Source organism: Perissodus microlepis, chromosome 23 (assembly GCF_051167445.1).
Source record: "Perissodus microlepis isolate ML-2025 ecotype Zambia chromosome 23, ASM5116744v1, whole genome shotgun sequence".
NCBI classification, from domain to species: Eukaryota; Metazoa; Chordata; class Actinopteri; order Cichliformes; family Cichlidae; genus Perissodus; species Perissodus microlepis.
In genome coordinates this window covers 26272445-26296120 of record NC_140482.1, presented here as the reverse complement: position 1 = coordinate 26296120, position 23676 = coordinate 26272445, and the positions used below count along the sequence as shown (strand labels likewise).

General features: G+C 40.6%; 1 protein-coding gene across 1 annotated transcript in view; it reads left to right on the top strand.

Moving 5' to 3' along the window:
- Positions 1–17329, top strand: part of LOC146361636 (NLR family CARD domain-containing protein 3-like) — a 34559-nt gene extending 17230 nt beyond the window's left edge. Inside the window, exons 7-10 of the mRNA XM_084921425.1 lie at positions 1805–1978; positions 9342–9515; positions 15791–15837; positions 16012–17329. Of these exons, the coding sequence (XP_084777551.1) occupies positions 1805–1978; positions 9342–9515; positions 15791–15837; positions 16012–16580 (964 nt within the window). The 3' untranslated portion in view covers positions 16581–17329. The remainder of the gene's footprint in view (positions 1–1804; positions 1979–9341; positions 9516–15790; positions 15838–16011) is intronic.
- The last annotated feature ends 6347 nt before the right edge of the window (positions 17330–23676 follow it).

Below are 23676 nucleotides of genomic sequence, written 5' to 3'. Positions count from 1 at the left end.
ACACAATTGTACCAACAAAGAGTGTATGCTGTTTCCACAACAACAAACCGTGGAACACAAGTAACATATAGACAAATCCTCAACCAGAAAAGGTCACTTTTAGAGATGGTGACAAAGATTGGTTCAAACAGGTGCAACATCAGCTGGTGAAGAGATTAAAAATAGCAAAAGTGGAATACAAAAAAACATTGAATGGAATCTACAATACAGCAGCATCCGTGAGGTGTGGAGAGGATTCTATATCACCTCTGACTCTGTGGCCACACCCACTTCCACTGCTTCTCCTCAGCCGGCTTCTTCTAATTGTCCTCCACAAGTGTGCTTCTCCACCACAGCTTCCCCTACTCGCATCTTGCATCTCCCATGTGGCAGCTACTTTCTCTCTCACACCTATGCCTCCAACCTGGTCTATCACAGAAACAGCATTGAGATTGGAGATAGGAATACTATCCTCTGGCAAGGCTGCTGGCCCAGATGGTTTGTGTCCAAGGCTGCTTAAGGACTGTGCTGCCCAACTATGTCAGCTTCTCCACATGATCTTTAACTCAAGTATATAGCTGGGGACTACTGCTGGCACTATGGAAAACAGTATTACATACACATACATGTTTTGCCAGTACCAAAAATAAAGTATCCAGATACACTAAGCGACTACAGACCAGTGGCCCTTAAATCACATAGAATGAAAACCTTGGAATGGCTGATTCTACACCAGGGGTCGGCAACCTTTCTGATGATGAGTGCCATCCAAAACGTCCTCAGAAGTCAGTGTGCCATATGATTGCATTAGCAATAAATTTAGTAATGCTCTATACTAACAGTTACACACTATATAGACCAACTTTATAGAATTATATTTGTTCGCAGATGTTGGCAGCTATCAGAGAATAGGTATCAGCTATTTTGAAACAAAAAAAAGACACTTTTTATCCATAACAAGAACTCCATAACAGCAAATGAACTGTACAACAGAAAATGCAAATGCCATTTATGGTCTCCTCGCAACAATGATAAGAAAAATAAACTGGGCCAATATGCCATGTTTGTTAATACAGGGATACACATGTTAATGTGATCTCTGGTCTCCCACTCAGAGACACAGGTCTCCGAGTGTCCAGCATTCAGACGGCTACCTGAGGACTCTCTTTGTGTGAGAGAAAATCAGCTCACACAGATATGTAGAGCCAAATACTGTCAATGAGGCCTCTGTAATGTTCTGAACACAGTTAAACTTGTCAGGTAGTGATGTCCAGCATGTGAAAATGCAAGCTCCATGAACACGCACAGCTATGGATTCCAGCTGCGTTCGTAGTTCTGCAAACTTTGATGCCCACAGAGTGTGAGTTCTGTCTCGAGTCTACGGATGTATCCGTGTATTTCCATGGTGTTGATGCTGCGCTGAGCGAACAGCTCCTGAAGCATTTGAAGTGTCGGAATATTGGCCTTTTTTTTTTTTTTTTTTTTTTAATGCACCTTCTCAGATTAATTCACTGCGTGTCGTGCCCAGGGCTGGACCAGTGCATTAAAAGCATGATTCTGAGTCGAAAAGCTGATTTTTTTTTTTTTTTATTTGTTTTTTAAGAAAAAGAAAGGAAACGGGGGGGCAACTTTGTTTTATTGAGCTTTTTATTGAGCTTGTTTAACTTTGCTCAAGGCTTGAATTTAAAGGTTTTTGGTTAACCATGAATTTTAGAGCACAACGACACACACACACACACACACACACACACACACACATACATATGAAAGAGCGAGAGGAATTCTTGCCATATTTTAATGATAAAAGTGATTTTTCTTTTTTCAGACTGAGTGGCTGTAACCTCTTGGAAAGAAGCTGTGAAGTTATGTCCTCAGTTCTCAACTTCCACTCCTCTACTCTGAAAGAGCTGGACCTGAGTAACAATGACCTACAGGATTCAGGAATGAAGCTTCTGTCTGCAGGACTGGATAGTTCTCAATGTACACTAGAAACCCTCAGGTCAGAATTCAGAATTTTTCACAGATTGTTTATAATGTTACTTGGATTTTTTCACAGCTAACCCTTATAGAATTGTTTAGTGACCTATTGGCAGTTAAAGTTACATTTGGTGTTTTTGTCATTCTTTTCACTGCTTTTTGTTAACAGAGCAAGGAATTTTCAATATGGCATTTCTAAATATACTAGTGTTGTTTAAAAAGCACAAATTATTTATATTTGCACGTACTATTATTTCAGAAAAAAAATATTATGATGAACATTATTTCCCCCAAAAGAAATCAGTGTAGACTTGAGGAAAAATAATTGATGTTCACAAATCAGGAGATGTATATACAAAGTTATCACAGCATTTCAAAGTCTCAAGAACCGAGACCACATGCTAGACCATGACAGATTTTGCTCTGTGTTAGCGTAAGGAGGGTGAAGAATTCTTGTGACTTTTAATCACCATCTAAACAGCCTCAGCTCTGGAGTGTTTTGTCTAATTCAGCTCCAGGTGAACACACCTGGTTAAATTCTTTCTATTTCTCATTCACCTTTTGTTTATGAAGGCATCTTTCAAAACTGAACTAAACACTATATCTAATATAATATGGCCAGTAAGAGAAGAAATTGTAGAATGATGATCCAGATTTCATTATGCATATAAAAATTTAAAAAATAAATAAATAATTCTCTTCTCACCCCTGCGGGCATTCTATCCTTCAAGCTTGGGTCCTCTTCCAGAGGCCTGCAGCTTGAGGGTCCTGTGCAATATCTTTGCTAATTCTAGGACTGCACTCTTCTGGACAAAGATCTTGGATGTTGATACTTAGATCTGCTTGAGCCACTTGCCTAGCTTCGGGGGTCACTGCACTAGGTGCTCGAATTACCACTGGGACCACTATTGCCTTCACCCTCCACATCTTCATGAGCTCTTCTCTGAGCCCTTAGTACATTTCAAGCTTCTTCAGGAACTCATCAGGAACTCAGTGGGGATGTGGCATACAACACTAGAGGCCAACTTCAAGCCCATAGCACAAGTGACCATCAAGTGCAGGATCTCCCAAGGAGATGCTCTCTCCCCACTGTTGTTCTGCGTAGGCCTGAACCCCTTTAGTGAGCTCATTATCAAGACTGGCTACGGATACCGACTATGGAATGGAGCAGTTGTCAGCTACCTCCTGTACATGGATGACATCAAGCTGTATACCAAGAGTGAATGAGACATCAGGTAATCAGAAATCAGGGGATCCAACTACCAGAAGGCAACATCGCAGGCAATGTGGAGAGCTACATGTACCTGTGAATCCCATAGGCAAATGGGAACTACAAAGAGGCTGCTAGGAAAGCTGCAGTGACCAAGTACCTGCAGAGGGTCAGGCAAGTCTTGAGGAGCCAGCTGAACGGTAAGAACAAGATTCAGGCTATCAACACCTATGCCCTGCCTGTGATCAGGTATCCTGCTAGGATAATAAGCTGGCCAAAGGAGGAGATAGAAGCCACTGACATCAAGACAAGGAAGCTCCATCAACCATGCATGGAGGGTTTCACCCCAAGTCCAGCACCCTGAGGGGTGTATGCTAAGCAGAACCCAGGAGACCGGGGACTAGTGAGTGTCAGCACCACAGTCTAGGATGAGACAGTGAACATCCATGAATACATCAGGAAGATGGCCCCAACCAACTGCATGCTCAGTGAATACTTCAGGCAGCAAAAACCCAAGAAGGAAGAGGAGCAAGAGGAGGAGCACTCATTGAAGGACAGTCACTGTATGTATCACCGGCAGATGAGGAATAGGCTGACATCCAGAAATTCTATTAGTGGCTGGATTGAAAGACAGCACGGAAGTACTAATCATGGCAGCACAAAACAAGCTCTCAGAACAATCCATAGAGGCTGGGGTCTACCCGCACCAGACAAGACCCCCAGTGCAGGCTGTGTAAAAAAGTCCCTAAGACTATCCACCGCATAACAGCTGGGTGCAAGATGCTAGCAGGCAAGGCAGACATGGAACGCTATAACCAAGTTGCCGGCATAGTATACAGAAACATCTGTGCTGAGTATGGCTTGGAAGTCCTGAGATCAAAACGGGACTTCCAGATACAGACGGAAAAAATGGTAATGTCTAACCAACCAGACATAGTAGTGGTAGACAAGCAGAGGACAGAGGATAGCTTGTGATAGACATAGCAATACTGACAGCAACATCAGGAAGAAGGAACATAAGAAGTTAGTGAAATACTAAGAGAAGAGCTCGAGAAGATGTGTAGGGTGAAGGTAACAGGGGTCCCAGTTGTATTCAATGCAATTGATGAAGTGACTCGCAAGCTAGGCGGCTGGCTTCAGCAGATCCCAGGAACAACATCCGAGATCTCTGTCCAGAAAAGCACAGTTCTAGGAACAGCAAAGATGCTGTGCAGGACACTCAAGCTACCAGACTTCTGGTAGGGTACCTTAGATTGAAAGATAAAGACCCCCGCAACTCAGTATAGTACAGTATAATACTACTCCATTCAACAAGCAACCTCTAACCCTGTAAGATTGTTTTAAATAGTCTGGTCAGAAAGTTCACTGCTCTGTCTCCTAGATATCACCATACTGATACGAGTATGTCATCTGGACTGCCTTTAATCCTCTTTCTAGCTGCCATCACTTCTACCTTACTAATCCTCTGCACTACCTGATTCTAAACTAGATCAAGATACAAATCTTTTTTTCATCCTTCCTCACACATACACGTCTTTCCCTTTGCTTTTGCTATTTTTCTTTTGCTGTACACCTTCCTGTACCTTTGTCTTTCTTAATTTCTATAACTAGCCCCCTTTTCCTTTGTTAACCTCTTTCTTTCAATATTTGTGTGTATATTGTAATTCCATTATAAAGTAGAGATGGCACGATACCAATTTTTTATGTCCGATACAATACCGATATCATAAATTTGTCTATCTGCCGATACCGATATGAATCCGATATAGTCTATTTTACAATCAATAAAACTGTTTTTTTTTTAAATATCTTGCTGCATTTTGTATAAGTTCATACCCAAATTTAAAAAGACAAAACACTAAAGCTATTCTATTACACTCGTATGCAAAAAATACACTGCACCCAAAATATTTCGCAGTTCAGCAATACTTTTTTTTTTTTTTTTTTTTTTGAGGGACGGGGATAAAGGGCAAAAAACAAAAAACAAACAAAATAAGCAGACAAAAAATACATATATCGATCACCTGGATCGCCTGTTAAGAAAGAAAAAAGAGAAAATGAGCAGAAGAAAAAAAAAGAGCAACATAATAAACAACATCACGATGATCTATGGGAATATCACAGCAAATACTAAATATTAAACATTATTGTGCAGCACGTAAGATCGACAGCGCACAGTGTGCTTTGAGGTAGGAGCCAAAAAGGGTGTAGTTTGTGTGTGTGAGCACCCGTGTGTACACCTGTGAACATGAGCGTGCTTGTATTTAAAAGGTTCCTTCATGTAATGATCTGCTAGAGGGTGTGGGGAGCCACAGACCCGTCCTCCAGGGCATGAAGCAGGTATGGAGGAGATCAAAACTCCAGACATCCAGAGGCCCTCAGAACACAAGAGACCAAGGAAGACCAACAGAGGGGCAGCCGCGTCACTATCCCAGAAAGAGCTGAGGAGAGCCCCAGATGAGGGGTCACTCAGCAGCCGCGGAGCAGAAGCCAGGGGGGGTTGCAGTGACGTGCCCGTGAGCTCCGCCGGCAGCCAGCTGGGCCAGAGTGACCAAGCCCCAGGCTGAGGGCACCCCACCCCCGAAGTGGCCCGAGTGAGCCCCAGGCTTCAGGCCCCGACAAGCAGCCACCAAGGAGTGAGCTGGTGTGTACCTGGACGCCCACCCCGGACACAAAGAACCACCAACGCACCGATGTCTGAGGGCGTCTGCCACTGGCAGGGGAAGTGGTGGGGAAGATAGGCCTCCATACCTTGGAGGGCCTGAGATGTCCCTAGAGAGGTGGCGTCTGATACCCAACCTGACACAGACATACAGGCACACACAGATACAGACATCCATTCCCACCCTCATTCTCTCATATGCAATTACTCAACACTCACCCAACGTGGAGACAGACATAAAGAGACACTGTACACACAATCACACTCCCCAAGCGTACTCTATACCCCAGGTCTAGGTACCCTTGCCCCTGGAGGGGGGAAACTGCACCCAGACCCAGATAGTGTTACCCTTTTCCCTGGGGTGAAGAGAAGCAGACTGCCCCGACTCAGGAGCAGCAGGGAGGCCCCACATTCCAGACCCCAATCGGATGGCCAACTCCTCCTAGCCTCCCCGCTCCAACAGGCAGCAGAGAACAGGGGTGTGTGAAGACTCCAAACCTCCCTCCGCCCGCTCATATGTAGTGTTGATTAGTGATGTTCGATTCGTGAACGAATCGTTCAATACTCGAGAATCACTTTACTGACTCGTGAATCATGATTCACAAGCCCAACTGACTCACTGACTCATCCCTGTTTCTGCTAGCAAACTAATTCGCTTAGTAGAAATATATCTAGCTTATAATTAAAATTGTGGGGGGGAAACAACAGCCAGTTTCTTAACAAAAGCATTTCTGCTCTGAACTGGAAGAAAAAACCCTGAGTAGAAGCTCACATCAAGAAAATAGCTCCTCGGTTCACAGTAGCATCGCTCTGCTAACATGCTAACAGCACATTTGAGCTACTCACCCCCTCCCTTCCTGTGTTGAATCGTAAGCGTAAGCAAATCACTCAGGACTCGCTCACCCCCTCCCTCCTGTGCTGAATCATAGAGCGAACGAATCACTCACTCACTCACTAACCCCCTCCCTCCTGTGCTGAATCGTAAGCGTAAGCGAATCACTCAGGACTCACTAACCCCCTCCCTCCTGTGCTGAATCATAGAGCGAACTAATCACTCAGGACTCACTAACCCCCTATGGTGGACGCTCCATTTCTGGCACAAAACACCTGTAAAAGATGGTCGATTTAGGAGGTGACCCAACAACTTCAGCCTGTCAAACATATTAATGGAGCAGTATGTTTAAAAAAAAAAAATCTAATTAAGCATGCACTCAGTACCCTAAGAATTATTATGGTAGTTAAACACAGTGATAGTTGTATATCATATTATATCACTTCAAACAGAGGTGATCCAGTAATGCTGCACTAATGAATTAGACTAACTATTCACTTTAGCTAAAGTTATTAAGTTAGCTAAAGAGTTGGGATGCTGTGTAAGACATAAATAAAGCTAAAATACAAAGGTTTGGACACCGTTTTGCATGTTTCCCTACTGTAGGGGTCTCTGCAAGCATACAGGGCTCTGAGAGGGTCCAAGATGACAACTTTGGAATTCTACTAGAAACAGTCGATCATATTTGTTTGTCAAAGCTGAATTCAGGGCAAACTACGCTAAATTAGCGTTTTTAGCTAGCAGCTACAATAAGCATAAAAGTTACTGTACGGCTATCATTTGTTAACATGACGCTTGTTCTTATACATGTAATACATTTATTACCAACCTGAGAGTTTATCCGCTGGTCATTCGACATGACGAATGACTTCTGAAGTCTTAATTCAGCTCAAGATGCTGTAGATTCCCGTCAGTAACACTTTCGGTCCGCTAGTAAAACGTAGTTCTATTAATCTGCGCTTGAACCGGAACCGGATGTAAGTTCCAAAAAACTGAATTTTGGAACTGAAATTGAATTGTAGAACTGAAACTGAATGGTGAGAAGTGAAACTGAAATTATTCGAGAGCTGAATTTTTAAAGGATAAAATGCAGTTTCAAAGCAAATCAATTCATTTTCAAAATATAAAATTCAATTTCAATTTAGTAATGATCATTCATCTTAGCAGTGGGATTTACATGAAAAGAGAAACAAATTAAGTTTGAGTGAAAATGTAAATTTTTTGCACTCTCTGGTCAACTGACTCAGTGAATCAAATGACTCAAAAATCCGATTCACTTTGGTGGGTGACTCATTAAAACTCGATTCAGTAAAAAGAATCAAATTTACCATCACTAGTGTTGATGCATGTGTGTTCTAAGGTGCATTTATACTGTTCAGTTCAGCAATACTGATCTTTTTATTTAAACCTTTAGCAGAACTTTAAATCTAAGTATTTAAAGTAGTATTCAAAACGTATTTTAAAATGCATGTTTTATGCAGATTTCTAAAACTCTTCTGAAAGAAAGAGTTCTGAAAAAAGAAGTGCAATATCAGCACAAAATAATGTTTATAATTCACAACTTAAAAAAAAACCCAAGTTGTAGAATGGACCCTTTTATACGTAGTTTAACATAAATAGACATCCAGAGTGTAAAGCAGTACAAATCAATGCAAACACAGCTTCCTGACATCCTTTATCAAGATGAATGTCAGTGTAAGCTGCTTCTATCACATTTAACCTTAAGTTGAATTTTATATAATTTCGATACAAAACTTAACACAAGTATGGAAAAAAAAAAAGTGTTTTTCATAGTTTTTTTTTCAAACCAAGAATCTGTTTAACCTGCAACACTGTTCTTTTCAAAGTAAAACTTGACTCTATCCATTGTATAGTCAGACTTAACAATCACAACGCACAGATGTCTCAGCTCCACATATCAGTTGTTAAGCTTAACGTGGGAATGCTTCACAAACATTCAGAGATGAACTTACACACTTGCTTTACTTCTCTGGGATAGCTTTCTGAAATGCCGGTTTGAAAGCATGTAGCGAGGTTGCAAATGCTTTCATTGTGAAGTAACGCCACACCGCCAACAGGTCTCGCACGCAACAGCCGCTCTATCATGTGACAAATACTGCTCTGACGTGCTAAGGTCACTGCCTGGGTTATGCCATGTGGCAAGTTTTGTGAGGTGCTTTTGTGATATTTAATGGATTGGGTTACATTTTTTATTTCTCTCCCATATCCGATCCAGTAATTTAGGTCAGTATCGGACCGATACTGATACTGTATATCAGATCGGTCCATCCCAATTATAAAGCCTTCTTGTCTTATTTCTTCTGTCCAGAGGATACGCCAGCCACCTTCTTCTGAGTTTCCTTCACAGCATCAGCTGTGCTTTTATAGTTATCTGGTAACTCTTTCCTACCACCCATAGCCTGACTCATTTCCTCCCCTGAATCCTTTCCAACATTCTTTCTTCACCATTTAATCCTTGCCTTAGCATTCACTTGCTTTTTGTCCTTAATGGCCAACAACACAACAGCCTACGTGTTATTGTATTAAAAAAACAGTAATTAAAGTATAATTGTTGTTATAATAATAATAATAATAATAATAATAATAATAATAATAGTAGTAGTAGTTGTTATTATTCAGTGAAGTGTTTACAGACGTTTTGCTGCTTTGTGTGTCTGTAGTGTGTCAGGCTGTCTGATCACAGAGGAAGGCTGTACTTCACTAGCTTCAGCTCTCAGCTCCAACCCCTCCCATCTGAGAGAGCTAGACCTGAGCTACAACCATCCAGGAGACTCAGGAATGAAGCTGCTGTCGAGTGGGCTGAAGGATCCACGCTGGAGACTGGACACTCTTAGGTATGGAGAGAATGTCTGATAGAGGAAGAAGATCTGGAAACATTTTTTGTAGATGTGACACGAACAATCACAGACACACAGCTTTGATACCGACTTTACAAATGAAAAAATGAATGCAATAGTGAAACAGCTGGAGGAGTCCGAAAGAAACTGAGTGAGTTTTCACTGAACCTGTTTCTGGAACAGGACCCAATTCATACACATTAATGTAAAGCCTAAATCTTTTAAAGGCATCATGCAGTTTATCTTCTCACCACCAGTAGGGAAGAAAATCACCCCCAAATGACCCAAACTACTTCACAGTTATGTCCATGACATGTTGATTATCTTGGAAGTCTGCTGACCGTCATCATTTATCTGTTTTTAAGCATTGCCGGTGTTTTTCTAGTTAGAGCAATGACATTATATACAGGGTGGGCCATTTATATGGATACACCGTAATAAAATGGGAATGGTTGGTGATATTAAAGTCCTGTTTGTGGCACATTAGTATATGTGAGGGGGCAAACTCCTCAAGATGGGTGGTGACCATGGTGGCCATTTAGAAGTCGGCCATCTTGGATACAACTTTTGTTTTTTCAATAGGAAGAGGGCCATGTGACACATCAAACTTATTGGTAATGTCACAAGAAATACAATGGTGTGCTTGGTTTCAACGTAACTTTATTCTTTCATGAGTTATTTACAAGTCTCTGGCCACTTATAAAATGTGTTCAATGTGCTGCCCATTGTGTTGGATTGTCAATGCAACCCTCTTCTCCCACTCTTCACACACTGATAGCAACACCGCAGGAGAAATGCCAGCACAGGCATCCAGTATCCATAGTTTCAGGTGCTGCACATCTCGTATCTTCACACCATAGACAATTGCCTTCAGATGACCCCAAAGATAAAAGTCTAAGGGGGTCAGATTGGGAGACCTTGGGGGCCATTCAACTAGCCCACAACGACCAATCCACTTTCCAGGAAACTGTTCATCTAGGAATGCTCGGACTTGGCACCCATAATGTGGTGGTGCACCATCTTGCTGGAAAAACTCAGGAAACATGCCAGCTTCAGTGAGAGGGAAACACGTCATCATATAGCAATTTCAAATATCCAGTGGCCTTGAGGTTTCCATTGATGAAGAATGGACCCACTATCGTTGTACCCCATATACCACACCAAACCATCACTTTTGTTGTTCCAACAGTCTTGGAGGGATCCATCCAATGTGGGTTAGTGTCAGACCAATAGCGGTGGTTTTGTTTGTTAACTTCACCATTCACATAAAAGTTTGCCTCATCACTGAACAAAATCTTCTGCGTGAACTGAGGGTCCTGTTCTAATTTTTGTTTTGCCCATTCTGCAAATTCTGTGCGCCGATCTGGGTCATCTTCATTGAGATGCTGCAGTAGCTGGAGTTGGTAAGGGTGCCATTTGTGATTAGCTAATATCCGCCAAAGGGATGTTCGACTAATGCCACTCTCCAGTGACATGCGGCGAGTGCCACGCTGTGGGCTCTTGCTAAATGAAGCTAGGACAGCCACTGATGTTTCTTCATTAGTGACAGTTTTCTTGCGTCCACATTTTGGCAAATCCAACACTGAACCAGTTTCATGAAACTTAGCAAGCAGTTTGCTAACTGTAGCATGGGAGATGGGTGGTCTCGTAGGGTGTCTTGCATTGAAATCTGCTGCAATGACCCGATTACTGCGTTCACCAGATATCAACACAATTTTGATCCACTCCTCACGTGTTAACCTCTTCGACATGTCAATGGGTGTGAACAAAGAGAAACTTGTAAATAACTCATGAAAGAATAAAGTTATGTTGAAACCAATCACACCATTGCTTTTCTTGTGACATTACCAATAAGTTTGATGTGTCACATGGCCCTCTTCCTATTGGAAAAAACAAAAGTTGTATCCAAGATGGCCGACTTCTAAATGGTCACCACCCATCTTGAGGAGTTTGCCCCCTCATATATACTAATGTGCCACAAACAGGACTTTAATATCACCAACCATTCCCATTTTATTACGGTGTATCCATATAAATGGCCCACCCTGTAGAGCAATGACTGATCCTTTAATCAGCTGTCATTCTTCACTTTCATAGATGAGTTGAAATGTTCCTACCTGCTTCCTGGAACAAATTCAAGCATTTGTATTTGTCTTTTGTTAATTCCAGAGCCTTTTAGAAGTAAGAGAAAAATAGGGGTTCAGAATGCGCCATCGCCACGTGATATATGCAGATTTCAAATAGGTCATGACGTGCTTCATGAGCAGTTTGAAAGGGTGATAGATCTGTGTAAATAAATTAATTTATCTACAATAGTTTTCATACTACACAGATCTTAATGTAGTTAATTTGTATAGTTTTCCTTCTTTTAATATAGTTAATGATTAGTATTAATAGCAGCCTTACCTGCATTCTTGGCAAATTTTAAGCTTAGCTTAGTATGTAAGCTTAGTATTAGCACAGTCAGAACTTTTGGTGCTGCTAAGGATTTTTTAAATTATTATGTACAGTTATCTCACTTTTTGTTCTCATCAAAACATGATAATTGAGAAGGTTTATGTTTGCTTTATTTACTGTCTCACTGTGGTTCCTCCTCTGGTTCCATTGTGGGGAAACGGTTTAATTTTAATTTAAAATATTTTTAATGTTATTTTAATCCATGGAGTGAAATTAAAGAATTTTCACTGGGAGCAGAAAGATCTAGACCAGCAGTTCACTGCAGTCAAACCACCTTCCATGTAATTTTGTTTTCTGTACATACTAGGCATTATGTAAACTCAGAGCTCAAACAAAAATAAGCCTCTTCTGGTGGATATGATTTCCACATTAGCAAGTCATTTAATCTGTAATCAGTGAGTTAATAGATCATGATGTAAATACTAATATACACCTACACAAACAACTGAACACGTTCAAAGTTCAAAATTAAATAAATATTAAAATATGAAACTGCTCTGGCTAAATGAATGGTACAACACAGAAGAGCTACCTCATAAGGCTAGGACTTCACGTCTATTTACAGGCCAGTAAATATGGACGAAATGTAATAAGAGAAATTACAGAGGGTAAGAAAAAGTATGAAACGCATGAAGAAAGGAAGGTGCAAAAAGACATGCAAATTTACGACACCAGCTGAAATCTAAATTTATCAATAATAACAAAGCAGTCCTACCACTTTATGCAAATTAATATCATCTGGTTCAGTCCCAACTAATGGCCTATAAAATGGCATCTCATTACTAAGGTGTCACAAAAGAAACATTTCATGATGGGTAAAACCTCTCTCAAGACCTTTACAATCTTATTGTTGGAAAGTATACTGATGGCATTGGTTACAGAAGAATTTCTAAAATGCTGGAGCACTGTTGGGGCCATAAATCCAGAAGTGGAAAGAACATCATTTCACTAGAAACTGACTATGAACAGGTGGCTCCCCACAAAATTTCAGACAGAGTGGGGGAAAAAAAATGATCAGAATAGTTGTCCAAGAGCCAAGGACCACTTATGGAGAGCTGCAGAAAGACTTCGAATCAGAACGTTCAATTGGTTATTGTTTTCTGTGAAACAATGCACTCATCATCACTTAAGAAAAATGGTGATCCAATTGGCTGTCTGTAAAGACACCGGAAGATCCTTGACCCAAATTAAGGCAGTTGGTGCCGGGTGCAGCCCCACAACCATCAGACAACATCTGAGGCTGAAGGGCTTCAAAAACAGAAAACGTCTTCAAAGGTAGGGCTGGGCGATATGGCCTAAAATCCATATCACGGTATAATTTGAAGCATGTGCGGTAACGATATATATCGCGATATATTCTTTTCCTCTGTATAACATATTTTACAAACTATAAGGCACACTTAAAATCCTGTAATTTTCTCAAAAATCGACAGTGTGCCTTATGTATGAATTCTGGTTGTGCTTACTGACCTTGAACCAATCTTATGTGGTACACAGCGCGCAGAAATCTGTCAAAAAATGTTTTGGTACAACTTTGGTAAGCTCGGAAGCCGCACCGCTTGATGGATTGTCGAAGCATTACGGCTACCGTAGTCAGGAAAAACTCCGTCTGCTTCAGGTCCCAAAGTGAAACAAACACTGCAGCATCACTGAGAGTCAAAAACTGTCTAAATTCTTTCATCTTTAATAAAATAATCAGCGTTGCTGCTTTACCAGGTGTAACAATTAAGTTTAACATCCAGGCATACATGAAAACAGAATTTATTACATTTGACAGAGTTAGAAGTTAGCAGAAAGTTAGCTCGCTACCTTCCAGCTAAACATGATATAGCATGTTCTGACTGAGAGATTTCTGAAAAATTCTAACGTACAGCTCTGCTATCACTTTCAACATAAATGAAGACAGAAAACTAAACAGCAGTGACGTTTGTAGGGTTACTGAAGTTGGGCTAGCTGGTATATAATGATGCTACGTGATCGCTAGCTACACAGCTATGTTAGCATAACATTAGCACAGTGAAGCTGGAGGATGAGCTCTAACTTTTTTCCACTCGATGAAAGTTAACGTGAGAGTTTCTGGTGGTTAGGGGCAAATGCAATCACATGGCAGGATGCTGTAAACGGACCAAACTTCAGTCGGGAGAACAGCTGAGATAATCCAGCCACAATACGAGGTTAGTCATTAATATACTGCACCAACACGGGAATAGAGCAGCTGCGAGAGAATTCAGCATTAATGAATCAATGGTAGGAAAGTGGAGGAAGCTTAGGTTTCGGCTTTCCTCATTTTCCAAAAGTGCTTCGTCTCTTTGCTATTACTGTCGCCCGGCATAATTTGCAGATGATATTGTTTGTAGCCGCTACATTGCTTTCGAGCAAAACAGGCGCAGCTTGATGACACCATCAAAATGCTCTATCGCGGTAGAGCGGTATAGTCAAAATCTCTACTGTTGGCCAAATTTATATCGTTTCTACCGTATACCGTTTATACCGCCCACCCCTATTCAAAGGCCTCATTTCCAGAACTGACCATTTCGACTTTGCAAGAGGGCACTAAACATGGGACATTGAAAGGTGGAAAAAAGTTTTATTCTCTGATGAGAAAAAAATTTATCTTGACCTGATGGTTTCCAACGTAACTGGCATGATTAACAGATCCCACCTGAGATGTTTTCTACACGCCACAGTGGAGGGAGCGCCAATGGTCTGAGGTGCTTTTTTTTTTTTTTTTTTCTTGAGTGAAACAATGGAGCTTCAGGAGGTGCAGGGGCATCAAACAGCCGCTGGCTATGTCCAGATGTTGCAGAGAGCATTCCTCATGACTGAGGGCCCTCGTCTGTGTGTTAACGACTGGGTTTTTCAACAGGACAACGCTACAGTACACAATGCCTGCAGGAGAAGGTTCTTCTTCCAGAAGAATAGCATCACTCTTTTGGACTACCCTGTGTATTCCCCTGATCTAAATCCAACTGAAAACCTTTCGAGATGGATGGCAAGGGAAGTTTATTTAAAAAAAAAAAAAAAAAAAAAAGACAACACTTCCAGGCAGTAGATGCCCTTTGTGCGGCCTTCTTCACCACTGGAAGAAGTGTTCCCACTCACCTTATGGAAACTCAAGCATGCCGCAATAAATTTTTGAAGTGATCAACAATAACAGTGGAGCTACTCATTACTGAGTTCATGTTTGGAACTTTGATTTCTGTTTGGGGGGTACGGGTTTTTGGAGGTGTGGTCCTAAACTTTTGATCAGCTATAAATCAGCTTATTTCAGGTTTTTTTTCTTTCAATAAATTGCATGCAAAAATTGTTTTGTTTCACTCCCATTTCTTCTTGTTGTATGTTTATGTTGAAGCTCTGCTTGGAACCTTGAGATCCAACCATGCAAAATAAGACTTTTTTTTACCATTTTTCAAGTGGTCTTAAAGTTTTGATTGGAATGTATTTTCCAGACGCATTGTAGTGACTGTTGTTACTCAACTGTAAAAGGCCTGTTAAACACTATAAATTAAATCAGATTAAAGTTTATGAATCAGAGCAGGGAGGTGTCCTTTCCAGCTAAACAGAAGAGGAATATAAAGATAATGAAGGTCACAGTCTGAATCAGTCATATTTCATTCAATACAGTGGTGCACTGACAGATTCAGGATCAGTCCAAATCATCAGGAATTTGATCCAGGTATGGATTGAAGTGTATTTGTGAAAATGTTGGACTGTTCCTCTATCAGTGTCTAACAGTACGTGGATGAGAGTGATGTAATGTCCATGTGTGCATGCTGAAAGAGACTGTGCTGGTCTGACCCCCCTCCTCCTTTCAGGGTGGAGCCTGCTGGAGTCCAATGGTTGAGACCAGGTCTGAGGAAGTGTAAGTGTCTTTTTAATGTGATTCATGAAAACAAAGCATCACACATTCAACCTCTTCAAACTGTCACATCACTCATTCACATCTCTGATGTTAGGAGTCATCATGAAAGTGTCAATCAATGAACAGATGATGGATCAATAACTGCAGCTGGATTGTGTTTGTTCTCTCCATCAGATTCCTGTCAACTCACAATCGATACAAACACAGTAAACAGAAAACTCCAACTGTCTGAAAACAACAGGAAGGTGACAGGTGTGGACGAAGTTCATTCATATCCGGATCATCCAGACAGATTTGATATCCGCCCAGAGTTGCTGTGTAAAAATGGTTTGACTGGTCGCTATTACTGGGAGGTCGACTGGAGAGGAAACGTTCATATATCAGTGAGTTACAGAGGAATTGGAAGGAAAGGAGACAGTACAGATTGTTTGTTTGGATTTAATGAGCAGTCCTGGAGTCTGAGGTGCTCTGATGATGGTCCTCGTCATATCTGGCATAATAACAAATCAAAGTCCATCTCCTCCTCCCCTTCCGTCTCTAACAGAGTAGCAGTGTATGTGGACTGTCCTGCTGGCACTCTGTCCTACTACATAGTCTCCTCTCACACTCTGATCCACCTCCACACCTTCAACACCACATTCACTGAACCTCTTTATCCTGGTTTTTATGTTTGGCCTGGTGCTTCAGTGTCTCTTTGCCAAGTTGAGTGTAAAGAGTGTCCTCCTGTTAGAGAAACACTCTGACTGTTGAACAGATAGTTCAGTCTGTACATGTCTGTCTCTTTTACTCAGAAACATGTTTTCAGATTCACGGATTCAATCAGTTGACGTTTTAAACTGTTCTAAATGATTCCTTGTTAACTTTTTCCTCTTCAGTCCTTTAAAGATGGAAGCTATGATTATGTTGTTTTTCTGTCTTTATCAACTCAAAGCTTTACAGTGAATATTAGTACAATGTTTGTTCCTGAAGCTTAGTTTACAACCAGCTCCTCTGCATTTTCAACAAGTCTGAGCTCATGAAAATGTTTCATTTCTCTTTCTTAGTGTAATTTTTCCACACTGTCCCTGTGCTCTTAGTGTTTCAATCATTTTTGAAAATGTTTCAGACATAAGGGGAAAGTTTTGGCTAAGTAGTTTTTAATGGGGTTTTGACCATAATATGTTTGTATTAAGTGGCATGCATTATAATAACATATCTAATACATTGCAAAGACTGCATTAAGTTATTGAAACTAGTCTTGCCTTTTTCTCAAAGACATATCAAGGTAGAATTTGGTACACTATGTAAGTAACGGCTTGATTATAATATTTATATAAATATATAAATATGCCTGTATAGAATTGCATATGTTGTGTATCTGTTTAGTTTGTGATAGTTTTCATGTTTGATACAAAGTTCAAAGTTCTGGTGGTGAATCTGGTGTAATTTGGTGATAGACATTAGGTTTTTTGGGGGTGGGGGGGTTGTAATAAAACATCGCATCAAAAATGAAGAGGAATTGATGACAGACGTTTTTGTTCCCATAAAGGAAAGTTTCCCCTCTAAAGAGCCTTTTAAGCTACCTTCTGCCTGTACAGATCACTGAGTTTACCAGGTGATGTTTGATGTAATTCCTTTTTTGATGACTTCATTAATCTCTATCATATGTTGCTGTTTGTATTTGAATCCAAGCTTTTTGAAAATACCAGTTTATGGCGGTCTCTATTGCAGCAACAGCAGAACAGCGTGGTTTGAAGGGTACAGTCCCAGATATGACTAACCATTCCTGTAGTGGGTCTTACTTACTTTTGTGTTGACGATTCATTTTACACTATGTATGAATTCAATGATCTAAATTTGAATTGAATTTATTCAACTTTTTTGACAGGCGGCCATACTGAGACCTGGGACGCCATCTACTTTTCACTGAAAGATGAAAAGGTTCAAACAGCTTACAGTTTAATCACATGAGTTTAGTTCGATTGCTTTGACTTAAACCCTGACACATTTGATTTATCAGAATGAAATACTGACACCGAATCATTTTGACGCTAATAGCCCCTTGTCAATTACCTAGTTGGATTGACTCGGCACAGTCGCCACAATTTTCACAGTTTTCCATTAGGTCATTGTACCTTGTGAAAGATCCACAACAGACCCGTCCACATACTCCTGCTTTTGAGCATACTTTCAGTAACTACAGTCGCTGTTACACAAAACTCGGCTATAGCTCTGCGGCTCACGGCCGGGCACATACCAACAACCACCCCAGGACCTAATTCAGACTTTTTATGGTGGTGAGGCATTATTGTGGACGTCCGTCCAAGTGCGTCTGCCTCCCTCGCAGGTGTGCCGCAGACCATGCCCCTCCACATACCTGGTGCGAGGTACTTTTTTCTGTTTTTTTAAGACCGAGAAGGTACTAAAATGTGAAATTGTCAGACTGCATGCCACCGAATGGCTGGTCAGTAGCATCACTGGATAAGTCATGAAAGCAATTCATTCACAAAAATCAAAACAAACATTTTTGAAACCTGGCAACAAGGGAAATGTCTACAAAAATTATGCATATTAATTACGTTGCAGGACCCTCTGATGCGCAGAGGATGTGGAGACTTTAATGCTCGTAGCACACTCTGGGGAGAAGAAAGTGTGTTTCAGCAAATACTTTTTCCTCCCTCTGATTACATACATGAGGCTGTTTCAGCTGCTCAGTAATTTAGTAATTCAGACTCATGTCTAAAATCTATGTCTATGAAGGTTCTCAGTCATCCAGGTCATCGTAGTCAAAGGAGCTTGCAAAGAAAAGCATCTGGACTTCTTTAAGTTCCTTGAAGACGTTTCACCTCTCATCCGAGAAGCTTCTTCAGTTCTAAGGTCAAATGGTGGAGAGTCCCAGATATAAACCTAGTGGGAGTATCCCCCCACAGAGGGCCAAAAGGACCCCCTGATGATCCTCTAATCGCCTGAGCCAAGGTGTGAAATTGGGTGTGGGTCCCAATCAGCCAGAGTTTCGGGTGAGTTCATTGTGAAACCTCGCCCTACCTTATCATGTGAATTCCTGAGGTCAGATGGCCCAGGATGTGAGTGGGCGTTAAGGCGTCTGGGGAGGGAACTCAAAACTGGATTATGGATGGCAGAGAGTTGGTGTCGTAAACCACCGCCTCTGTTCAAAGATGGTCGCTCACAGTGGACATAGATGGCTCCTTTCACTCCTCTTTCAAAGTCTAAAATCTAGTGAGAAAACACTGCTGTGGTTGTTGTGATCAGCACACAAGGTTTCAGCTGTTTTGGGGCTTCACACCAGCTTTGGAAAAGAAAAACCTCAGACTTTGGAAGTGTTTGGTTGGTGTCATCAGGTTTGTTCTACACACTGTCAAACAAAGCTGCCGTGACTTTAACTTTGATGGTCTTCACAGGCCACAGCTACAATAATAATGATGGGGTATTGTTTTCTTTTATACATATGTGTTTCTGCTTGGGATAAATAGAATTGCTAGGATCAAAAACATTCATTCAGTAATTTCAAGGCTCAGCCCAGATGACTCTAGTTGATAAACCTGGGTATCCTGGTTGCTCCCTGCCTAGAAGCAGCAGGTAAGCCACCTGTCCAAACTGGATGTGTGTTTAAAGTCAGCTGTCTATCTCATCAGTGAGCTGATGCAACAAAGTATAGATGTATAATATTCATTACAAAGACAATTTGACTGTCTGAAAGAAACTGAGGACAATTATAGATCCTAAGGCCCATTCAGAGTCTCCTTAACATCAAATCCAACTTCGTGTTTATCTTTCATCAAAGCAGGAAGCTTAGCTCAGCAAATCCATTTATTATTGTCCTGCTTGAAGTCCCAAGGAAAGCAACACTTATTATGATGTTGATTATTATTAGCAGAAAGGAAGAGCCTATCATTCCTCAGAGTCATGTTTATCATCACATTATCATTAAAGGCCCAAACCATAAAAACATATTTATCAGTATTCTGAACATTTGTTTCACAGCAAAATTAAAGAGCTTTTTACACGTTTCACTTTTCATCTGCTCTTTCAAATCAAAAAGTTCACAGAGTCAAATTTAGTTTAAAAGTAAAAAAAAATCCCAAATTTCAATCTTAATGAATGAAACAACTTTAATAAAGTCAATCAGCTGTTTTTTGCTTTATACTCTTACTTGTTGTGTTAAAGGCTGTAGCTTCATCTCTTATGGATGACTCGGTTTCCATGGAGAATGATGAGATGAGGCTCCGCCCAGCGATGGTGTGGACGGCGTCCTCGAAACCTGACGTGGAGACGTTTCCACCGACTTCATTCAATTTTATCATTTTAAAAGATTTTGAAAAAAAAAGTGAAGAACAAAGTGTTACAGATTTATAACAGTGTTACAAGTACAGATAATGAACTTTACTAAATGAACAAATGCACGATTGTGTCCAAATAGAAAGCATACAATTAAAGAAGGAAAGGAAAAAGGAAGTAAAATGAGGAGATGAGACAGAGAGAGGGAGGGAGGAAAGGAGAGAATAGGAAGAAAGGGAGCACAGAGCTCTGCTGCTGTTCTACAGTAGAATATGACAGGAAGCTGGAAAGACTCACAGGAAGTCTTCCTGTACAACTCCTCCATCTAATGCACAGTACACACAGCAGTAGTTGCACCCTCTTTGTGGGATTCTGGATATTTATCACTGAGCTATTTATATAAATTAGAACTATTGCTTATATTTTATAACTTTAGTATATTGTATTATTTCATTTAGTTCAGTCTGTTACTGTTCTTATTGCCTTGGAGGAACTGTAACCACATAATTTCCGTGTTCTAATTCCAAAAATTTGACAAAAAAGAAATTTTCCTGCAAACATCCATGCCACAAGCTATAACACAGCCAAAATGATAGCTAAATCAAAAAAAACAAAACTAAAAGATGTACAAAAGGTAAGGGTTAATTGGATCCAGTTTATCTTGTTAAATTTCTCAATAGTGAAGCAAGATGAGATGATAAGGAAGATGAGGTTTTTTTGGTGCGTATTAGGGGTGGGGTGAGCATGATCACTGCTTGCCTTTCTGTAGAAGTCACCACACACCACTGCTGTGACGCCTCTCTGTGTTTTCCGCCCTGCTCAAGGTTTACTCTCACCTTCCTGAACTTCCTGTTTGTTGTGACTGATGCTGATCAACTCTGTGTGAAACTCCATGTGAAGGTAATGGAAGCAGCTTGTAATGTTTTCCTGGCTAACATCAGCTTTGTGCAGCTTAGTTCCAGCACAAATCTGCTACTCCATAGTTCACAGTAATGGACTTAGAGCTCGACCAATGACCAGTGTTGGACCAACCGTTAAACACTTTTCCTCCTGTTAGTGTTTGTGAGTATGTGTGTGTTAAAATTAAATCTGTCTAAGCAGGTGTAAGTGATTATTTTCTCTGTAGACTATCTTTAACCTGTATATAAAAGATAATTGAAGACACCGTGTTCATGTTTTTACTTCTATTTTGAATTTTCAAGTTGAGTGTTTTGTCTACTTCTTCTGGAAGTTTCAGCTGCTGTTTACAGGCAGGTTTATAGAATTCAAAGGAAAAAAGGCTCCATGATGAGTCAGTTTGAATGTTTTCAGCGATCAGCTGTAGAAAAATAACAGTGATGACTTTTTCAGTTCTCAGTAGAGGGTGGAGTTTGTGGTTCAGCATGTAGGCCAGTTTGCAGATGAAGGCAGCAGCTTTGTAGGCCAGCAGTTTTATTTTTGGACTGATTTCATATTTATTTTTTTTAAACCTGTCCTGTCCAGTAGTTGTAGCAAGCAGACGTATGGTCTTATCTAGCCTTAATAACAATATCCCAAAGGGATCAAGGCCCAGTTTGCCCTAGACCCACACCTGACCAAGCGCACACACTCAAACAAACACCCCTAGAATTTCTACCCCACCCTCTGAAGTGTGCATGGACAGGTGCCCTCCAATAACAAGCCGTGACCAGTGATGCAGTTAACCCAGGCACCAGTTGAAAAAATTGTAATGCAATGTAGAAATTCTTGATGATGATTTCTATAGTCTAGAAACCATCATCAAGAATTTCTTGATGCTACTTACAGATAAGCAGACGTGTTTTCAGTGGCTGAAAACATATGTTTATCCATGAGCAGCTAAACCCAATAAAGGCTGAAATTCTGTTGTTGTTTTTTTTTTAATTATTATTATGAAATGTACAACATACAGAATAGAGCAGGATAGATTAGGAAACTTGCAGACAAGACAGAGTTGGTAAAAAAAATAATACAAGTATGATTGTGAGTGTGTGTAATGAGTGTGAGGGTGTTAATTTCTATTCAGTCCAAAGCAACATTAATTCAGTATTATCACCATCATCACCAATGATCATAATAATGACAATAATGATAGCAATAACTGTGTCCAGTGACCAACTATGAACAGTAATAATAATCACAATGATAACAATAAAACCATTATAAGAAGAATAAAGAGAATAACTCATGCGTCACCAGAGGGTAGCTGGGGAAGGTCATCAGTAATAATGTTCTATGGTTAGTTTTTTTTTGTCCTTCCTCTCTTCCCTTTTCCTTTTCCCCTTTTCCTCATTGGCCCTTCTTCGTTTTCTCCTAGCCAATAAACTTTTGGCAAAATGTTTCTTGTTTTCAGAGCTAAATAGAGGTGAGAGGATGAGATAATAAGGACTAAATATAATGCTGAATAACTAAATGCTGCTAGTATGTGATGTAACTCCCAGCAGTATCACATCATTTCTTTACTTTGACCTTCAACACTAGTTTGGTTAGCTAGCAGAACAGCTAGCAGTTAGAATATGAACTCTGTAAGCAGTCAGCTTGGCCCTAGGCATTGTTACTGAAATAAAGCTGCTCATCTACAGCCATGTTTGACCTGCTGCCTTGTAGGACTACAGTAATGGAGGGATTTGGAGGCTGAAGTCGGCTCTGTGAACTGTAATGGTGAACTGATGAAAGCTGTGTCTCAGATGGAGTGCAGGTTAGTCCAACACATCAGACATGACCTCTGCAGTTCTCAGTTGTTGTGCACATGAATGATTTGTGTTTCGTCTGCAGGTGATGGTAGAAGTGTGTGTGAGCTGATGTGGATGTGAATTCAGCAGCATGGATCATTGTGAGGACCGAGAGGAGGGAGTCCCTCCATCTAAAACCACTCTGTGTGGGGAACATGAGAGCCAGACCAAAGATCAGAGGTGAGATGACCATCTCTAACTGTCCATGACTCTTCTCCATGTCACAGCTCAGCACTCACATCACAGCTCCATCATTATTCACAGGAACCAACCTGGACCTCCACCCAGCTGTGTGTCCTTAAGGAGTGACAAAGTGAAGGATATCATCAAGAAATTTGAACCAACACGACCATTTCAGAAAAAGTAAGTTAATGTCAGTATTAACATGTCTTGCATTTACATCACATCTAAACTGTGTCTATACCTTGGCTATATTTTTTTTGTTATTTTGTATTTTTTTTTTATATTTATTTATTTTTTTATATATTTTTTAGGATCCATCAGAAACTCAAACCTGAACCCAGCTGTGTGTCCTTACAGAGTGCCCAAGTGAAAAAGCTAATTAATACATTGGAACAAAGAGAGCCAAGTGGGAAAAGGTTTGCTAATGTCGATAATATCAGTAATATGTGATTAACCTTTTATTGAAGATCTGAACTTTTTTTAGGAACCATCAGAGACTCAGACATGAACCTGAACTCACCTGTGTGTCTCTCAAGAGTGACGCGTCAAAGGGTGATAGTTGTTCTCCTGCAGACAAGTGTGTGTAAATGTTGTTGGTCAGTCAGTGTTTGTGAATAAATCCTCCATCAGGTTTAATATCAGCTCAGCTCTT